This window comes from Pseudogymnoascus verrucosus (assembly GCF_001662655.1).
Source record: "Pseudogymnoascus verrucosus strain UAMH 10579 unplaced genomic scaffold scaffold_17, whole genome shotgun sequence".
In the NCBI taxonomy this organism is placed as follows: domain Eukaryota; kingdom Fungi; phylum Ascomycota; class Leotiomycetes; order Thelebolales; family Thelebolaceae; genus Pseudogymnoascus; species Pseudogymnoascus verrucosus.
In genome coordinates this window covers 258185-276245 of record NW_017263668.1, presented here as the reverse complement: position 1 = coordinate 276245, position 18061 = coordinate 258185, and the positions used below count along the sequence as shown (strand labels likewise).

At 48.6% G+C, this 18061-nt stretch overlaps 8 protein-coding genes across 8 annotated transcripts; 3 read left to right on the top strand and 5 right to left on the bottom strand.

Annotated features, from left to right (window-relative positions):
* Positions 1–26: 26 nt before the first annotated feature.
* On the top strand, positions 27–1520 carry VE01_04350 (uncharacterized protein; the record flags this gene model as incomplete). The annotated part of the gene is made up of 5 exons (XM_018273825.1): positions 27–276; positions 343–674; positions 728–849; positions 906–1416; positions 1518–1520. 5 exons carry the CDS (start codon positions 27–29, stop codon positions 1518–1520), a joined length of 1218 nt encoding a protein of 405 aa, XP_018131088.1.
* A 12-nt stretch (positions 1521–1532) lies between these two features.
* VE01_04349 (uncharacterized protein) lies at positions 1533–2985 on the bottom strand. Its single transcript, XM_018273824.2, has 2 exons — positions 2473–2985; positions 1533–2412 (listed from the first exon to the last, which is right to left on the bottom strand). Exons 1-2 carry the CDS (start codon positions 2696–2698, stop codon positions 1619–1621), a joined length of 1020 nt encoding a protein of 339 aa, XP_018131153.1. The 5' UTR covers positions 2699–2985; the 3' UTR covers positions 1533–1618.
* Positions 2986–3714: 729 nt separating this feature from the next.
* On the bottom strand, positions 3715–5706 carry VE01_04348 (uncharacterized protein). Its single transcript, XM_018273823.2, has 4 exons — positions 4607–5706; positions 4458–4555; positions 3950–4386; positions 3715–3894 (listed from the first exon to the last, which is right to left on the bottom strand). Exons 1-4 carry the CDS (start codon positions 5390–5392, stop codon positions 3824–3826), a joined length of 1392 nt encoding a protein of 463 aa, XP_018131152.2. The 5' UTR covers positions 5393–5706; the 3' UTR covers positions 3715–3823.
* A 262-nt stretch (positions 5707–5968) lies between these two features.
* Positions 5969–7906, bottom strand: VE01_04347 (uncharacterized protein; the record flags this gene model as incomplete). Its single annotated transcript, XM_018273822.1, has 4 exons — positions 5969–6917; positions 6964–7033; positions 7083–7510; positions 7557–7906. The coding sequence occupies 4 exons, from the start codon at positions 7904–7906 to the stop codon at positions 5969–5971; spliced, it is 1797 nt and encodes a 598-aa protein (XP_018131155.1).
* Positions 7907–9288: 1382 nt separating this feature from the next.
* Positions 9289–10683, top strand: VE01_04346 (uncharacterized protein; the record flags this gene model as incomplete). Its single annotated transcript, XM_018273821.1, has 1 exon — positions 9289–10683. The coding sequence occupies one exon, from the start codon at positions 9289–9291 to the stop codon at positions 10681–10683; it is 1395 nt and encodes a 464-aa protein (XP_018131154.1).
* Positions 10684–12466: 1783 nt separating this feature from the next.
* VE01_04345 (uncharacterized protein) lies at positions 12467–13671 on the bottom strand (the record flags this gene model as incomplete). The annotated part of the gene is made up of 3 exons (XM_018273820.1): positions 12467–12836; positions 12904–13520; positions 13573–13671. 3 exons carry the CDS (start codon positions 13669–13671, stop codon positions 12467–12469), a joined length of 1086 nt encoding a protein of 361 aa, XP_018131157.1.
* Positions 13672–14591: 920 nt separating this feature from the next.
* Positions 14592–16501, top strand: VE01_04344 (uncharacterized protein; the record flags this gene model as incomplete). Its single annotated transcript, XM_018273819.1, has 3 exons — positions 14592–14774; positions 14830–15592; positions 15669–16501. 3 exons carry the CDS (start codon positions 14592–14594, stop codon positions 16499–16501), a joined length of 1779 nt encoding a protein of 592 aa, XP_018131156.1.
* Positions 16502–17087: 586 nt separating this feature from the next.
* On the bottom strand, positions 17088–18023 carry VE01_04343 (uncharacterized protein; the record flags this gene model as incomplete). Its single annotated transcript, XM_018273818.1, has 2 exons — positions 17088–17706; positions 17776–18023. 2 exons carry the CDS (start codon positions 18021–18023, stop codon positions 17088–17090), a joined length of 867 nt encoding a protein of 288 aa, XP_018131159.1.
* Between the last annotated feature and the right edge of the window lie 38 nt (positions 18024–18061).

Here is an 18061-nt window from a genome sequence, read left to right as displayed (position 1 = left end):
ATAAGATAGCATATCACAACTACTACATGCCTCCTGTTACAGAGATCTGCTTTGTACAAGAGGCTCCTGGGAGGGCAAGAGAGAGAGGGACCGAGAATGTGGTCCGTAGCCACGTTGCTCGTTTCCGCTACCGGCGCCGGCGAGATGCTGATGTGCGAGCGTTCAAGAAGACCAAGGAAGAGGTCGAGGATGTTATAACGCAGGAAAAAACTACATTAGCAAGGGATAAGCCAGTAAAGGCTTCTATACAGCCATCTCTCCCGTACCAAGACAACTGTGGGTGGTATTTTTTTTACATTATGTTCGTGACCAATTCCGGAGGAACCTATTAATACCCCACAGTGATCCCTTACACGTTCCTCTCTGCCACAGGACCTGTATTGATGCTCCCCCGCACCTCTGCATTATTTTCTCGGCTGGCATCGCGAGATCCGAACAGCCCTGTTCTGTTCCCCCGCCAGTCAATCTGGATGCCCAAAGCCGCCCTCCCCGAGCCATCAAAGATCGAGAGCACAGTCCTCGGCGTGGAGCTCGTTGACTGGATCAGCAACACGCCCAGCTGTTTCCAGTTTCGTCTCGAGACCATCAAATGGATCCAGGGCCGCCTGGCGGACTCCGAGCTGGCTACCAAAGATGAGACCCTTGGTGCGATTATAACGCTTACTATGTGGGAAGTCAGTTTTTTAACTTAACCTATGCAATTTATTTGGTACTGATAATTACACAGTCGTATAGGGCCCAACTTAAACCCTCGGATGTTGTAGCTCATATGAATGGCCTGGAGCGAGTGGTTGACCTGCGCGGGGGACTAGACTCAATGCCTCCAGTCCAGGCTGAAAAAATTGCGCTGTAACCTCACTCCTCTAATAGCAATATACGTGTCCCTAAACCTAACAAAATACCAGATTCGACCATATCATTGCAGCCATAACCCTCCAGCCGCCGCGCTTTCCCCTCCGCTGTCAGGCCGGCCCAGCCTCACCTTACAAGGCACGCCTCTATAATTCCCCCATTTCCGGTTCCCTTCCCTTCTCCTCCTTTATCAAAAACACCGGCGCCGACAATGAGATCTGCATGCTTCTTGAGGCCCTCCGTGACCTTACCAATACCACCATCAGCGATATCCAGTTCTACGAGCTCCACATCAACGTCGAGGTCTCGTGCACTACGGACTCAATCTACAAGGCTCTTCACGCTGCAGGGCAGATCTACGCCGCTGCCTTGTCCTCGCCGTCGTTTTTCACTTCCCCTTTCTCCCTACCTTGGCTGCAGATCCTTAGCGCTAACATGGACCGCACGATCTGCGCGCCGTTCTGGCGTGAAAACCCAGGTGTGAGGCTGTGGGTGCTGCTGGTGGGCGCCACGGCTAGTGTTGCGAGGACAGAGAGAGGGTTCTTTATGATGTACCTAGCGCGGGTAAGCTTGTTTGAAGGGTGGGAGAATGAGATGGCCTTTAGGAAGTGGTGTGTGCTGTTTTCTAGAGGGGGATCGGATTACGGGGACGGACTACTACAAAGTAAGTTGAGTAAAAGCTCTTTTATGTTGTTGCTATATACGCTGCCTGCTAAAATAAAGACTCAGTTACACCAGCCAAATTTCCGAAGCTCCTCACACAGTCTTAGAACGTAGTAGCGGAAGACTGCGTTCCCAGGGACTTGATCTCAAAATCCACCATTTCCGGGAGGTACTCCTCAATCTTGCGAGCGCTAGGCTTCCACCCTAGAGCCCTGATACGGTCACCTCTGCTGCGGCAGTTCCCCCCCCAGAGCAGCGGAGCCCATGGATGCGCGGCACTGGCGTCTTCAACGCTCAGCTTCTCCACTTCCACGGACTTGATCGCGCCCTTCTGGTGCGCGATCTTAGCAAGCTCAGTCACGATATCTTTCCACCTGTGCTCGGCGGACTCGACGAAGTAGTAGCCCTCCTTGCCCCAGGACGACTTGCCGCCGTTCAATTTGAGAGCCTCCTCGGTGAGCACGTTATACGCCTCGGCGAGGTCGGTGATATGGACGTTATCCCAGATGTTGTTACCCTCAAGCACAGTGAAGGCCTTACCGCGCTTGATGATGGCCTCAGTCAGGAAGGGAATCTGCAGGCTGCGAGTCTTGATAGGCCCACGGCCGACACCGTAGATGGTAACAGGCGAGACGATGGCGGTGGGGATGCCGTGCTTGAGGCCCGCGGCGGTGACGGAGGCGTCGGTGTCGGCGTGCACGTGCGACGAGTCGAAGGAGGTGATCGCAGCGAGGTCGCTGGTGTCGTGGTAGATCTTGGAGCTCGGGTTTCCGAAGCCGTTCGTCACGTCGTGCAGGATTCCGGACCCGGAGACGTGGATGTAGTGGCCCTTCTTGCCCTGGGCCATGCCCGCAATGATGGACTCGCCAACGGCAATGTGGTCTGCCGAAGCGGTTTCTGCGGAGGTTTTGTGTTAGTCACGGATATATGTGGTTATGTGACCTCGGTGAAACTTACGGAGAACGACATCGGCGCGTTTGCCCTGCTCAAAGAGTACGTCGTGGGAGTCGAGGTCACCGATGACGGTCTCGGATGATGGGAATCGGGCTTTGACTATCTTGGCTTGCTCGGAGTTGCGGACGAGAAAGACGAGGTTGTACTCTGGGTGCTTCTCTGCAAACACGACAGCAACCTCGCCACCGATGTATCCAGTGACACCAATAATGAAGATGGTAGGCGCCATTTTTAATGTGATAACCTGGAGTTTAATGAAGGGTGATGGTGTTATCAAGGGGTAAAGCGACAAATAGAGGGAATCAAAAGTTACTCCGTTGAGAGGAAAGCTGACTAGGATTTGCAGTTGAGTGTTGGTGATGGTGAATTGAAGATGTTGAGGAATGAGTTACAGCAGCGACAAAACCTCATTTATATACCAGTAGGACCATCTCGTATCTCCCCATGCCTACCTGTTGTATTTCTAAGCTGTCTTTACTTTTCATGACGCGGGCTATACTATCTTGTAACTTTTCGATAGCTTCACGATTATTTGTAATGACGTAGTGGAGTTTTAGGCTTTCTGGCGATGGACAGGGGTTAAATGCCAAGACTTACAATACCCGCAAGTAGAATAGCGGCAGGAAAGAGGAAACGCTTAATTGCGACCCCTGCCAATGACAGGATTGCACCATAGAAATAGAAGATCTTGGTAAGGTTTTAGAATATAAGGCGAGGTTCCTACCGTCGATTGCTTTCTGGCTAATTAATAATTAATAATTACATAATCCCGATGTGATTATGATTACTCCTGTAGAAGAGAGGATTCATAAGTTGACGAAGGAAGGTAGGCGTTCCAAAGAAAGCAGGTGCTGCTACCTATTTCAGCTGCTATTATCGATAAGATACCGCAGCCAGGCCAATGACGTCATCTTAGTGAGGCTAGGAGCTTAACTGCTAAGGTATAGGATTGGGGGATCGTGCCTGTTCGAAGCTTGGGTGCAGACGATGTGCCAAGGGAAATTGGTAGTTAAATTGTTATAATTGATAGCTAGGACAAGGTCGTATCAAGTGCTGCTGCCTAGAGGTTGCAAGGGGTAAGTAGAAAGAGTGAGAGGTTGAAGATGGAATAAAGCGTGCCAGGTGGTAGTGGGATTTAGCGGGGTTGATTGACGATTGCGAATGTAGAGAACGGTTTCTGTGGCGGCTGGCTGCTAAGACCGAACACAACTACAAACACGACAAGAAGCAAACGTGATTTTGTTTCACCGCAGAAAGAATGTGCCAAAGCTAGATTCAAGCAACTACATGTAACCACGAGAGTGCTTGGTGAAACAAAGTAAAACCAGTGGAATATCTAATATAAATCCCATTATCATGTTTCACTAGCGAGCGCTTTAGAAGGGTAGAAAGTTATACTCGTTAGGTGGCCAAATAGGTTCATCGCTAGATAGAGAAAATAGGAGTTAGTGATGTCATGGATACAGCGAACGTAACGTACTCAGTATCAAAAGGCACATATTCTTGTACCCCTTTTTCGTCGATCTCATCGCCCGCAAGGAGAAATAGTAGGTCTTCAGGGCCCGGCCCGGCCCAATTGGAAAGTTCGTAACTCCCGTTATGTGCGGATAACCCCAAAGCGAATTTGCTGCGTCGATAATACTGTTGTGGTATCCTGAGCAAAGCTTCCATTGTCTGGATCCAAAGCTCCCTCCATAGCGTGTAACAAAGTTGTCTACCACCTTAGATATTTCGGAAGAGCTAAGTGTAGGTAATGTGGGAGTAGTTCTGTCCCATATAAATGTTGTCACAGTCGTCGCATTTTGATTCTTTATATCCTGGATCAATTCTAGCTTTCTATCCTTTAGTAACCATCGTATCATCCCATGATATCTCGTGTCGCCCTGATACGCTTCAGAACAAGGACGCCTATAAGATCTGTGCTCGTACATAACTGTGTTAGTTGTAGGATCTCTTAGACTAAAGATAGAATAAAAAAGGTATATTACCGAAAATAGCACAGTGGCTTCAAATCTTTATCAATTTTGATTTCATTGAAACATTGATATAGGCCCTCATCTGAAGAGATTGACTCTTTAGAGTGTTTCTATAACGAGATTAGTTTACAATACTCCTAAAACAATGCTACAGATGTTACCTTGAGAACATCACCCCTGCGATTGACTCCCTTAGTTATAGATCCACTAGGACCCCAGAACCATTTCGACTGCCCCCCTTGGTCGTTGCCGGAGAAAGATTTCGGGTGATCCTCTTGGTCGTTAGGCTCTTTCTGTCCGTCTAGTGGTAAAAATTTAGGACCTTGTTTTAAGGTCGAGTCAATCACCAGTCCACTTTTCTTCGAAAACGCCAAACGATGACGGCCCATGTCGTGGAATTCAAAGTCTCCAGCTGACGAAAGTTCATTTGCCATGACGAGGGCAGTGACAATCTCAGTAGTAAACGAGGTACAGCGGCCAACTACACTATCTCCATAATTTTCATCCATGGAGTTCGCAACTTTGCGCACGTTGGCTTCAGTAACGCTTTGCCGCATGATCTTGGGATTCTTTAAAAATTGCTCATAAGAAATTCTGCCTTCTCTAAGAAGCTCATCGATCATGTAGAAGTTTGTGTATGGCCCGCGGTTGAAGGCTATAAACCATGCAACTTCAGCCGTTTGCTTCAATGTGGTACATTGCGAGTAGTCGGCCTTCCTGCCTATGTAAACCTCGTAGCCCGGTTGAACGATATTCGGGAGCGGGGGGCGCGGGTTAGACGCCTTTACATCTGATATGTCGGCTTCTGATGCTGTTAATCCCTCTCTCAGTGAATTCGATAGCGCTTGGATTTCCGGGATCTTCTTTTCCCATTTAGCCATTATCCCTTTCAAGTTAATGATCTGGGGAGATGCAGATTCAATAGCTCGTTCCCTCGAGTCGGCCATGACTGACTGGAGATAGAAGATCGGCCTGATGTGATGAACGGTATGAGAAGGAAGTAAGGCAATGAAGCAGGCAGTTGACTGGCAACGGACAGGTGAAATATCCGTCTCAAGAAAGCCACTGAAACGATGACTTGGAAAGAAAGTTGGACGTGGGGATCCTTTCTTGGGTTTTCCTGCACTGAAAGTAAATGAAGCTGCAAAGTTGAAGCAGGTGAAAATACTAGATCTAATATTTACCTTCGCAAGGCTGTGCCTCTCTTCGGCGCTTCCCCAAACTGAAAGCTAAATATAGCTCACCCCGGCCCCTATTCTATCGATGCTGGTTGGTCCTCCTTAAGCGACGAAAGCCTCTCTGCGTATGCGCCTAATCGTTGTAACTAACTTTTCGCTTCGCTCAAGGTTGGAGGAAGCGACACGCGTTGTAGAAGCAAGAGGAAGCAAATGCACAGTTTTACATATAAGTTACTACGTAAAGGTACCTATAAATGGAATCGCGCACTTTGCTTCCTCTTGCTTCTCAAACGCGCGCATCACTTCCTCCAACCTTTAAGCACAGCGAAAAGTTGGTTGCGACGATTAGACGTTATTTACAGGGATGTTCTTTTCGCGGTAGCCAAAATACCTTGGGCTGGTCCTCTTATATTGTGTCTTACTCGTGAGCTGCAAATCCTCTATCGCACTTGCATAGCGGATCAGAGTGCTCTCGCTCCATGCCGTCCCCATAAGCCCCAGCCCAAAAGGCATTCCGGTATCAGGGTTCACGCCAGCGGGGAGTGTGATGACAGGGTAACCGGCCTGAGCGGCAATCGACTGCGCAGCAAATGGTGGGACGAGGAGCGCGGTAAGATTCTTGCCATTATGGTGGAGAGCTGCGTCGATGCCGTCCTCCCGTGTCGATTTACGGCAAAAGTTCAGAGCTTGCCAGTAGGTCTCGTCCATTATGCCCTTCGATGCGAGAGACGCATCGAAACTATCCTGACCGGACTCGAATGCAGGATGCTGGTTTGGAAGTCCACCTTCCTCCCCGCTCTCATTGTTGAACTTGACAATGTCTTCGAGGCTCTTCATGTCGGTGTTTCCAAGATCGGCAAGATATGCCTTGATGTCGTTGTAAAAATCCGCCTTTACATACGTGTATTCTGACTCATTGGGGTATCCTCGTGTTGTGCCATAGTCCCAGTCCCAGCCATCTGGGCTGACAATGGTTGCGTAGTTTGGAAGCTCGGTCCCATTGATTATAGTGGCCCCAGCGAATTTGATGAGATTAACGACCTCTAAAAGTTGCTGCTGCTGGTTTGCACTAGCATGTTGCCAGAAGCTAAGCCATGGAAGGCCAAACACGGCACCTTTGAGTGCCTTTTTCGTCGCGAGATATTGAGCAAATCCGTCGGCTGGAGCCTTTTGGATGAGGGTATAATTGTCACGCGGATCTTGGCCATAGATGCCGTCAAGACAGTAGGTTGCATCGCGAACAGTGCGGGCGAGACAGCCTACAGTGTCCTGGTTGTGGCTTATCGGGATGACCCTGATGGGATTAGCTACATTACATTATCAATAATTGAGAATCTCACCCAGCTCGAGACGTCAGGCCGACCGTGGGTTTTATTCCTACAAGAGCATTTCTCTCGCCTGGATTGATAACTAAACTGTTAGTACTACAGGGTTTTTTAAATCGGCATATGCAACTCACTACTTCCATCAGTCTCAGTACCAAGCGCAAAGGTTATCAAATTCGCAGCAACTGCTGCACCACTCCCAGAGCTGCTGCCACCAGGGTTAACAGTCAAGTTGTATGGACTTCTGCACTGACCACCTCGAGCGGAATAGCCCTCAGAGTAATAATTAGATCGCATGTCTGCCCATTCACTGAGAGTCGCGTGGCCCATCAGAACCGCGCCCTGTCTCCTGAGCCTCGATACAACGTGTGAATCTCTTGGGACGACAGAACCCAAGAGCGCCCAGCTCCCTGCCGTTGTCTCCATCTTGTCTTTCGAAGCGATGTTGTCCTTCACAATGAATGGGATTCCATGCAGCTTGCCGCGGACGTGGCCTCGAGCACGCTCGCGATCAAGAACTTCGGCAATTTGAAGGAAGTCCGGGTTCACTTCCATGATGGACCTAGAATGGAGTCAGACAGTGCTGCGGCAATTCCCAAGCGTCATACCTCAAGTAGGCATCGGTCTGGTAAATCCTCTGCAGATAGCACATTACAATCTTAACAGAACTCAAAGTGCCTTTATCCATTGCGTTTTGCAGCTGGTCAATTGTCGCCTCCTCCAACTTGAAGCCATGGCATAATGGCATTGGGAACTGGCCGCTATTCGCGGCATCGCCAGACCCTAGCTGAGGGAAGTAGTATGGAAACGGAGACTCCAACGTCTGATCGGATGCAGCAAGCTGACCGGCGTTTTGATCCTGGGCTCTTGAAGAAAAGGTTGCCCCCGCAATCGAGGGTACAACGAAGACAACAATAGCGCCAACAGCGGCTACACTCGTAGACCATTTTGACAACATCCTGGCTCTGACAATGGCGCGTATCACAGCAAAAAAGAGTTGATACAGACAAGATAAGGCCGTGAGTAGGCTGGAGAGACTCAATTGAGGGAATAAACAAACCGATTGGCGCGAGGCCCAGCAACACCATGAGGCATTTCGGTTGACAGGTCTTGGCGGCAAGGGTCAGCATCCTACAACAACCACGAATCAATAATTTGTGTTCTGGAGTCAGACTCTGACAGTATTTCGTTAGCAACGTGAAAATCCGTCTCAACACGAAATACGCCTACTTATCACCACCTTCTAACACGACTCCACATGCAGCTAAAAAGGGCGGAGAAGACGATGGGCAGATTAAGAGGCCTGCAACGTAGGATGTGCATCTGATCTTCCTAGGCTTTCTCGCGGAAACCTTTATCTCGGCCCTTCGCCCGTGTGTCAATTTTGATTCGTATAGCTTAGAGTAGTTAAAGTGTGTTTTAAGCCTGTAACTTATATAGAAGTTTGAACAGATAAAGATATATATATTAACTATAATAGCGAGAGAGCATGGGATGGTGCCTTCGAAGAAAACCAACAACTGAGGATGGGGAATCTGCATGTGAAGGGCGACGGTGCTACTGGCTCCTACGTTCACATGGTAGGCTGACGCGCGGTAGTACCGAGGTACGGAACGATTGCTACCACTTCTTAGTTCTTAACTAGAACACCTAGGTGACGAGAAAACGGGGGTTTATGTTAGCGTGGTGGGATCTCTCCACGGCACCCAACATAACACGCCCTAGAACACCTTGCTATCATACCTTGTAGCGATCTTTATGAGCCGTAGATGATCTAATATATGTAATATTGTAGTCGCTGTATGAAGTAGACCTCTCGTAGCTGAGAAAGCATACATCGATCATAAGGTAAATTGTTGTTTCTGAGTATTGACTTCAGCATCTGTCGGCAGAGTCCTCCTGCGGGCAACCCACAAATGTAGTCGGGGATTTTAGCATGTGGGGACCCCGCAATTTTACTTGACCACAAGCGTCACCGGGTCTCGCTTTAACCAGGTTTGGGAGCTCGTAAGCCCCGGCGCTGCAAATCAAGCTTTTATGAGGCTTAGCGGCACTTCAACACTTTAACAGTGGGTATGCTGTGGCTAGCGTTCATGATGGAATAGCTCCCCATAGTATGGCACAGTGTCAACTGTCTACGCAGTGCGTAAATAATAGACCCAGTAGGGAAATTTGTAGTGTAGTACGAGAAAGCGGGGGAAATATGCCTTTCTCGTGAAAGGCCCTGAAGGAGGCCTTATAAAAGGGAACTCATCTCTTCCCCCTCAGTTAAAAGTTCTTCGCACACAGGCTTTCCTTGCCCTAGGAACTCAACATCTATTACTACACTCGGCCGCCAAGATGAAGCTCCTCTCCTGGGTTCTCCCTTCCGTGCTTCTTGGAGCTGGGCTGCCAACCGTGCTGGGTCGGTCCCTGCCTCGAGCAACGGTCCCGAGTAGCGACCCCTTCTACCAACCCCCTGCAGGCTTCGAATCCCAGGTGCCCGGGACAATCCTGCGTACCCGCACTATCGTGGCTTCGTTCTTCGGGATTTTGCCAAACCCAGTCCAGGCTTATCAGCTTCTCTATCGTACCACAGCCACCAATGGGTCCGCCATCGCCACCGTAATCACGGTCTTCAGGCCTCTTTTCGCAAAGACTGACCGCTTCGTCTCGTTCCAGACAGCCTATGATAGCTCGGCCACGGTGTGTGACCCGAGTTATAGCTATCAAATCGGCACCCCCCAGTCAGACCTCATATCGTCGGCTGAGCTGCTGATTATCGAGGCCTACCTCATATCTGGCTATATCGTCGCGTCTTCGGATTACGAAGGTCCAGATGCCGCGTTCGGACCCGGTCACCTTTCGGGCATGGGGGTCCTCGATGGGATTCGTGCCGTCACGAACTTCAAAAGCACCCTGCATTTTTCCACTACCAACCCCATGGTCGTGGGTGTTGGTTACTCCGGTGGTGCAATTGCGACAGGCTGGGCCGCGTCGCTACAGCCAACCTATGCCCCTGAGATCGACATCAAAGGCTGGGTTTCTGGTGGTACCCCTGCAAACCTCACTGCTGTCGCCGACTTTATCGACGGCACGACCTTCAGCGGTTTCGTTCTAGCTGTTGTGGACGGCCTTACGAAGCCGAGTGCATACGGCGCTGCGTTGAAGCCAGTAATCGACAGCATTATTACGCCTGCTGGCCAGACGGCCCTAAACTTTGCAAGTGCCAATTGCGCCGTTGCAGACATTATCAATTTCTCGGGCAAGTCGATCAAGTCAACAGATTTCCAATCCTTGGGCGACCGTCTGTGGTACGATCCTACCGTTGCTGCCATCTTAGAACAAAACACCATGGGTGTGAACAAGAACGAAACGCCCACGGTTCCTGTATTCATGTATCACGCATCGCAGGATGAGATCGTACCCTACGCCAACGCCGCAGTGCTCGCCAAGGCGTGGTGTAGCTATGGAGCGAGCGTCAAGTTCACCACGTATGCAAACGGCGGACACATTACCACTGAGGTAGTCGCCATCGTAGAGTCGCTCAACTTTGTCTCGTCAGCCTTTGCTGGCACAGCAGCGAGCGGCTGCTCCACGAATACCGAGCTTAGCAGCCTCCTCAATCCAATCGCGCTTGGTATTGAGCTTGAGCCTGTCCTTATCGCTCTTGCGCAGGTCCTTCTGCTCTCCGGCCAAGCCGATGGCAATATTGTGCATAGTCCGAAGACCCTCTCGTCTACGGTGTCAGCATAGTCGAGGTCGGTCTATCCAGGGTGAGTTTCTAGAGAACTTAGGCATTGGTTGCGTTGAGAGGTAGGGGAGACGAGCAAAGCTATATAAGCTAGAGATAGGCACGAAGGAGGCGATGCTTGCAAGTATAAATCGAGTTAAGATAGCAGCGAATGCATGATATTCTAGGTTGGAACTAGTGAATTGCTTTTGCGATTTTCGGGTTTATTTAGTTGCAAGGAGGCTCTAGTATCAGCTTAGAGGGTTACGTGCACTCTAGGCCTATATGTAGATTTCAGAGCTAGAAGAGGCAATGCAAGTAAAAGCACTAAAGCTAACGAATTACCCCACTAGCGAATACCCACTAATCTATATTCTTGCTTGTCTCTTTGTTTTTGGCTGGTTTTATGAAGAAGGTAGAAGCTAGAAGGGGGAAGGGTAGCGAAGGTCTATACATTACTAGCGTTTAATAGTACTTATACCCTAACAAGAGAGAAACTATTACATATGACTATAGACTTAAAAGAATTAGGCATCCTGTCTACTCTGCCATACATAAGCTTAGAATTTAGTAGATTAATGTTTAGGGTTATGGTGAGCGTAATGGGCAGAAGGACCAGCAACAGTGCCACAGGGCTCGATGCTGAAAGTCGAAGCTTCGGTAGCTCGTAAGACATAGTCCCATTCAGCTGGCTCCGCTCTGGGTTGGGGCATATCTAGTAGGTCGGTGACACCCTAGGATGGCACATTATCATATTAATTCAAGCTTAGGGCGAAGTTTCGATCGTAAATGGACTGTGTCTCCTTGATTCTTTGATGGCCACAAGATCAGAATCAACAGCTTTAGCAATGCTGTGAGCGAACTTCAGATCCTCGACCAGAACAATCGCCCTCTTTAGCTCGGCCTCGAAGCCATTGAATGCTAATGCGAAATCTGGAGGGCTATCTTCGGTCTATTTGCCGGATTGAAGCGCGAGCTGAAAATTGATCTCTTCGAGCTGAAGCTGTAGAGCAAAGCTCTGGTCGTCGAGTTGGAGGCAGTGATCAACGCGTGACATAATTGCGGTTGTTATCTTGAGTTTGGCTATTAGATTACTTAGTTTTGAGGGAGACTGCTTGGTTGTTTGTCTTCAAATTGAGGCATCAACATGGGGATAAGTATCTCACACGACCGGTATATGTTGGAGGTTAAGAATAGCAAGCGACGTGCAGATCCGTGAATAAATGACAGTGAGGATATGCCTCAGCACGATGGTAGAAAACTCATGTACGCGAACGAAATGTTTATCAAACATATAGAGCGGAGAATATATTCCAAGATCCCCCTAAAATCACCCAGACTTAAATGTTCAATATGGCCGACACTAACCTCACAGAAACAGTAGTATAGAAAGAGCAAAAGATAAGGGTAGATTAATTAGACATATAAAAAACACCTGCCTAGCCCTACTTACTTTAAGCTCCCTCTCTGCAATGATACCCAATCCCCTACTAGGAAATCTATGTGTTGCAATCCCGTCAAGTTTCACTCTGAGAACAGCAGCCCATTTAGTGAACTCTTTATGAATATCCATTTCATATTCAGGGTTATCAGTACCTTCAATAGCATAAAATTACTTTACTCCGCTAATAAGAATTAAGCTGTCATAAAGTTAAGTATTAAGGAATGATCTAGAGGGTAATCCGAGATTTTGATACACATGCTTTAGGCCACCAGTAATTTGTTAAGAGCAATACAATATTTCTTAGTTAAATTTTTTATAATAAGTATTCATACTAACTACTATAGCCTACCTTCTTTGTCTACCTATAATCTCGCCCTCCCCTTCGCCTCTAATATTAGCCCCCATGAGAACTCCCCAAACTCTATAAACAAATCCGCATACGCCTTCGCCTGCGCACTGCTCGCCTGCCTCTGCGCCACCCTCGCTGCTATCCCCTGCATAATGACCGACTGGCGGAATATACTGAACGCGGTGCCCCACGCGAGCTCTGGCTCTGGGCTCCACCCAGCGACTTCGCGGTACCACGACACGACTTGTTCTTGGCTGGGCAGACCGGGCGTGGCGCCAGGAGCAAAACCTAGGTGCGGATTGGGACCAGAAAGGGCAGTGATATAGGGGTTAAGAATATTGGCGAGGTCGGAGAGGGGGTGGCCAATGGTGGACATTTCCCAGCTACGCTCGTCAACATTTGCATCCTAGAATTTTACGAAGAGAGGGGCTACGCATTCGGGGTACTCACTCTAAGATCCCAATGACCCTCGGCTCCGTCTTGTGAAAAACTACATTATCGATCTTATAGTCTCCATGGATGGGAACACCCCTATCTTTTGGTTGCGTCGCGAGGTCGGAGAAGAATGCTAGCATATCTGGGAAATGCGGGATGTCGCCCACGGCCTTCTTTGTATCGGCATCGACGGCCTGCGCCTGCGCCGCGCTGAGAATCTGGAACGTCTTGATCTGTCGATTGTAGAACCCTGCTGGCTTGCCGTAGGTCTCCAGGCCCACAGACTTTGGGTTTACGCGGTGCAACTTCGCTAGGGTGCGGATCGCGTCGTGCCACATCTCCGTCCTCTCTGCCGGCGTAACATTCGGAATCGCGGGGTCCTCGATGATCCGCCCGTCAAGAAACTCCATGATATAAAACGGCGTCCCGATGATGCTATCATCTTCACACAGGCAGTAGACCTTCGGGACTGTGACATCGGTGTCATGCAAAGCGTGCAAAATGCGGTATTCACGCTCAACCTTATGTGCAGTCTTGGAGATGAGCTTTCCTGGTGGTTTTTTGCGCATCACATATTTGCGGCCCGAGGTGGAGGTCAGTTGGTAGGTTGGGTTGGATTGGCCGAATCCAAACTGCAGAGGATGTCAGTGGAAATGGAGCAAGAGAGGGGTTTAGGGGAAGGACCTGTTTGACGTCGATTGGAATCGTGATTTCGGGGACATGTTGTGAGATGTAGCGCTCGAGCGCGGGGATGTCGATGGGTTGTCTTATGGCGCCAGCCATTGCATATACAAAGATGTTAATACGTTAGTTACAAAGGTAAATTGGTCATATATTTCGACTATAATTTACAAGAGTGAGGCTTTTCTTATTTGGTAAATAAAACAAATATAATGAAAAAATTATGACGCCTCATCCTAAGGCCCGGTCAGCGCGTCAAGACCGAGGTTCGATCACGGCAGAGCCTTCACTAGATTGGGATTGTGAGGCAGCGGTCAGCGAGAGTTTTTCGGTAGAAGTTACCCGCCAACCGAGTCCCAGCCGCCTTTGTCGGGTAGTCTGCTTCTAAATTTCAAATATCAATCCCTCCAAGGTAGTTTATCGACAACACTTTTGGAGTGTCGGAGTAATTGGAAAATTCAATTGTGAGATTACGTCTGAGCTGCTTTCTGTTCTTTTTAGCTATATCCATGACACCATAAGGGATCTAAAATTTATACGAATAAGCTGCAGCTTATAATGAGAGAACTAGTCCCTATTAAATATTGAATTGCTAGATTGTTTGAGTACTAAATAGAGCAAACCCTTCATTATCATTCATTGGGACTTTAATTTGGCGATGTCAAGAGAGCGATGTTTTTATTTTGGATAGGTAATGCGGGGAAGAATGATTCGGGCTGTTTTCGCCACTCTTCCCGCACACTCGGGCCTCCATAATGTCCCATGAGCCTGGATGAGGATTTCCGATCCACGTACCAGACTCTAGTACCCTAAATCTCAAGCTACCCCAGATTTACATGGATGTAAGTGGGGTACGCATTCATGTACTTATACATAAATGCATAATCTACATATACTATATAAACATTATTTTCGATCGCAGAACAACGAGGTCTTCCAGAATCTTTGTTCACCTCTGTTTTGCACCTTATCTGCATCAGACTCATTATTCTTCCATCTGCGTATACCGCAAGAGTATCAATATGGTTTCCGAAAAACCAGGCCACATCGGCCATGGCTCGGCCGTCGAAAGCCCGGTCGTCCATAAGTTCTCGTCTGACGAGGAAATTGTGCTGTCCCACGATACAAGTTCTCTGCCCCCAGGATACTTTACCAGCACTTACTTTCTTGGGACAATGGTTGCATCTGGGCTTGCGATAGCTGGAGTACGTTGATCACCAACTCAATAGGCCTGAATTGATTATTGACAATATGTTACAGGGCGTCGGTGGTTTTGCTCTGGCAGCCCCTCTTCTGGGCATCATCAATGCAGATATCGGTCCCGACCCCAACTACGTCTGGATCGGCCTGGTCTACACCCTTACTCTTGCCATTGGCCAGACTCTCGTCGGTCGTCTTTCTGATCTCTTTGGTCGACGCTGGTTTTTTATCTCGGGGAGTATTCTCGCCCTCATCGGCTGTATCATTTGCGCAGTTGCGACTAACATCCCGATGGTAATCGGTGGTACTACTCTCATCGGACTTGCTGCATCAACCCAATTATCATTTACCTTTGTTGTCGGAGAACTCGTCCCAATGGAATACCGCTTCATGGCAAATGCGTTTGTATACGTATGGTCTATTCCATTCTCTGGTCTCGGACCACTTGTGGCATACGCCTTTGTACTTCACACGAAAGCAGGCTGGCGTTGGTGTTATTATCTAATGATAATTGTTAACGGCCTCGGCGCCCTCTGCTGGTATTTCTTCTATCATCCACCGACTTTCTATATGAAGAATCGCACCACAACCAGATGGGAGATGGTGAAGAATTTCGACTTTGTGGGATTTATCCTCTTCTCAGGTGGACTTCTTATCTTCCTCATGGGACTTTCATGGGGTGGTGGGGTGCACCCTTGGAATTCGGCTCATGTTATCAGTACTCTGGTCGTTGGGTTTGTAGCATGCGTTGCGTTTGTGCTCTGGGAAACGATGGCAAACCCGAAGGAACCCTTGATGCCGATGCATTTGTTCAAGGACATCGGTAAGACGGTCTCTTTTCTGCGCGAGCCATCCCCGTCTCTTCCGATGACAATAGACTGACCTGACTCCAAATTCAGGCTGGGACGCAACCATTATCCTCATCTCCCTCGGTGCTTCTGTCTACTATGCCTTCTCCATCATCTTCCCACAGATGGTCTTTGGTCTCTATACCGAGGATAAGGCCTACGGCTCGGCTCTTTCCTGCATCGTTGGTGCTTGTATTGTCATGGGCCAAATCGTTGGCGGCCTCCTATCAAAATGGATCGGGAAGCAGAAGTGGCAGCTCGTTGTTTCGACTACGGCCTTCACCGGCCTCCTCGGTGGCGTTGCCTGTGCAACAACGGACAACAAGGACACTGTGATCGGTCTTCTCATTGTAGGCTGCTTCTTCGTAGGCTGGGTTGAGAGTATCGGTCTAGCAATGTCCGGCATCGTTATCAAGGATCAATCTGAGATCGGAACCGCGGTTGGCATCGCCGGGACTGTGAGATCAGCCATCTCGACCGTCGCCTCAACTATATACGTGGCGATCCTAACCAACCGTCTCGGCGCGACCATCCCTGCACAAGTCCCTCCTGCGCTCATAAATGCCGGCCTCCCTGCCTCCTCAGTCGCGTCCTTCATCGAGGCTATGACCACAGGCTCATTCGAGGGTATTAAAGGTCTTACCCCTCAGATCACTGAAATAGGTGTTGCAGCATACAAGAATGCGAGTGCAATGGCGTACCGGACGGTCTTCCTATCGACAATCGCGTTCAGTGGCGTGGCGCTGGTCCTGAGCTTCTTCTGTCCAAATGTAGATGATAAGATGACGAGCATGGTTGCGACAGTGCTGCATAAGGGTGGGAATGGCGAGATTGAAGGTGCAAGGGAGGAGAAAACTAGGCATGCGCATGTGGAGGATGTGTAGGGGCTAAATGCCTAGATCAGACACAATGTTATATGTAGTCATTAGACTGCAGCAGATGCCCCCTTTTACTATTACGTACGTATACTAATAAGAATTGAACATACATTTAAATTTAAATTTTCATCTAGAGAAACTTATTCGACAATGTAGATATATAGTCCCTAGACAAACGAAAGCTTCACTTGAACACGCCCACGCATTATTATCATTATAATCCAATCACATTTAAGAGATATCAATTAAAACTTAGCAAAAACACCTTCCCTCTGGACATTAATTTTTCGAAGATATCACGAGTAACAGAGCTTAGATTACCTAAATCTAATTAGTATTGTAATTCAAATCGTACAATGACTATATTTATATCGGCGACAGTGACCAGGGAGGTAAGCAGAATGTATGAGACTCACCCCAATACGCTTGATTTAAAACTTTATAGGCCTATTCATGCAACTTGCCTATAGCGTCCTTGAGCTTACGCATGTGCACCTAACTTGGGCCAGCAAACGTCACAGTTAGAAAGAGTAATAACGCTAATCTGCCTATCCTGTCGATAACTATTCCCCGCCAAATCTAACAACTCCCACTAATCAATCAGGGGATCAATCAGGGGGAAGTGCCCATGAACAAACTCTATGTATGATTTTAAAAGAGCATCCTGAAGTGGCTGTTGTGGCACAGAGAGAACCTCTATTCGCTGCATGTATTCATGTATATCGTGCTTGATCTTTGACTCCATCCGCTGAAGATATTCATGTACATCCCGCTCAATCTTGGCATGAAAGATCTTGGCAAACTCAGACACTGGTTGGCGAGATATCCGACTGCGTTCGGTAGAGTCTGAATAGAGGGATGATGGAGATGTTGGCGTTGGAAGTGGATTAGCGTGTGCTAATATTTGCTGAGTCTCGGGTCTGAAATCGTCCCAAGACGACGCAATTTGCTCTGGAAGATCTGAAATCGGTGATGGTTGGAGTTGTTCCTCGAAATGGTCCCAGCTCATAATTGGCATTTCCATAGTGGAGTCGTCCATCTTGGAGGGTTGCTCGTCGAAATCCGGGAATTCCAAGGAAAGGCGCTGCCACTCTTGGATATTGGCGGGACTAAAGGCATCCAAGACATCAAGACCGGCAGCGCAGTCGACTTCGGGGCTCGACTTAGTATCGATTTGCGAAACAACTTCTTCCGGCATCATCTCGGTGAGTCTGTATCCCGTATCAGCTGACATTCACACGACTGCTTGAGAGCGGCTTCTTAGAGTGTTGGACACATACCGTCTTCTCCTCTTTGGTGGTGGCAAACAGCAATCAATCTCGTCGTGCTTGCAATTTGAACAGGGCGACTTTCCTAACAGCAGAAGGTCGCATCTTACTTTCCTCACCCTACAACTCGTACAGGCTTTGGAAGACCGCCTTTTCCAGGGCCGAGTGCGAACTGTTTCCGCTTTTGGGCACTTTTCGCTGCCATTTGCTTGTCCGGGCTTATTCACAACGCCTCCGATAGGGCTGTCGTCCATTGTCATCTTGACAGGTTATAGTATGGCAGAGGATTCGTAGTTTA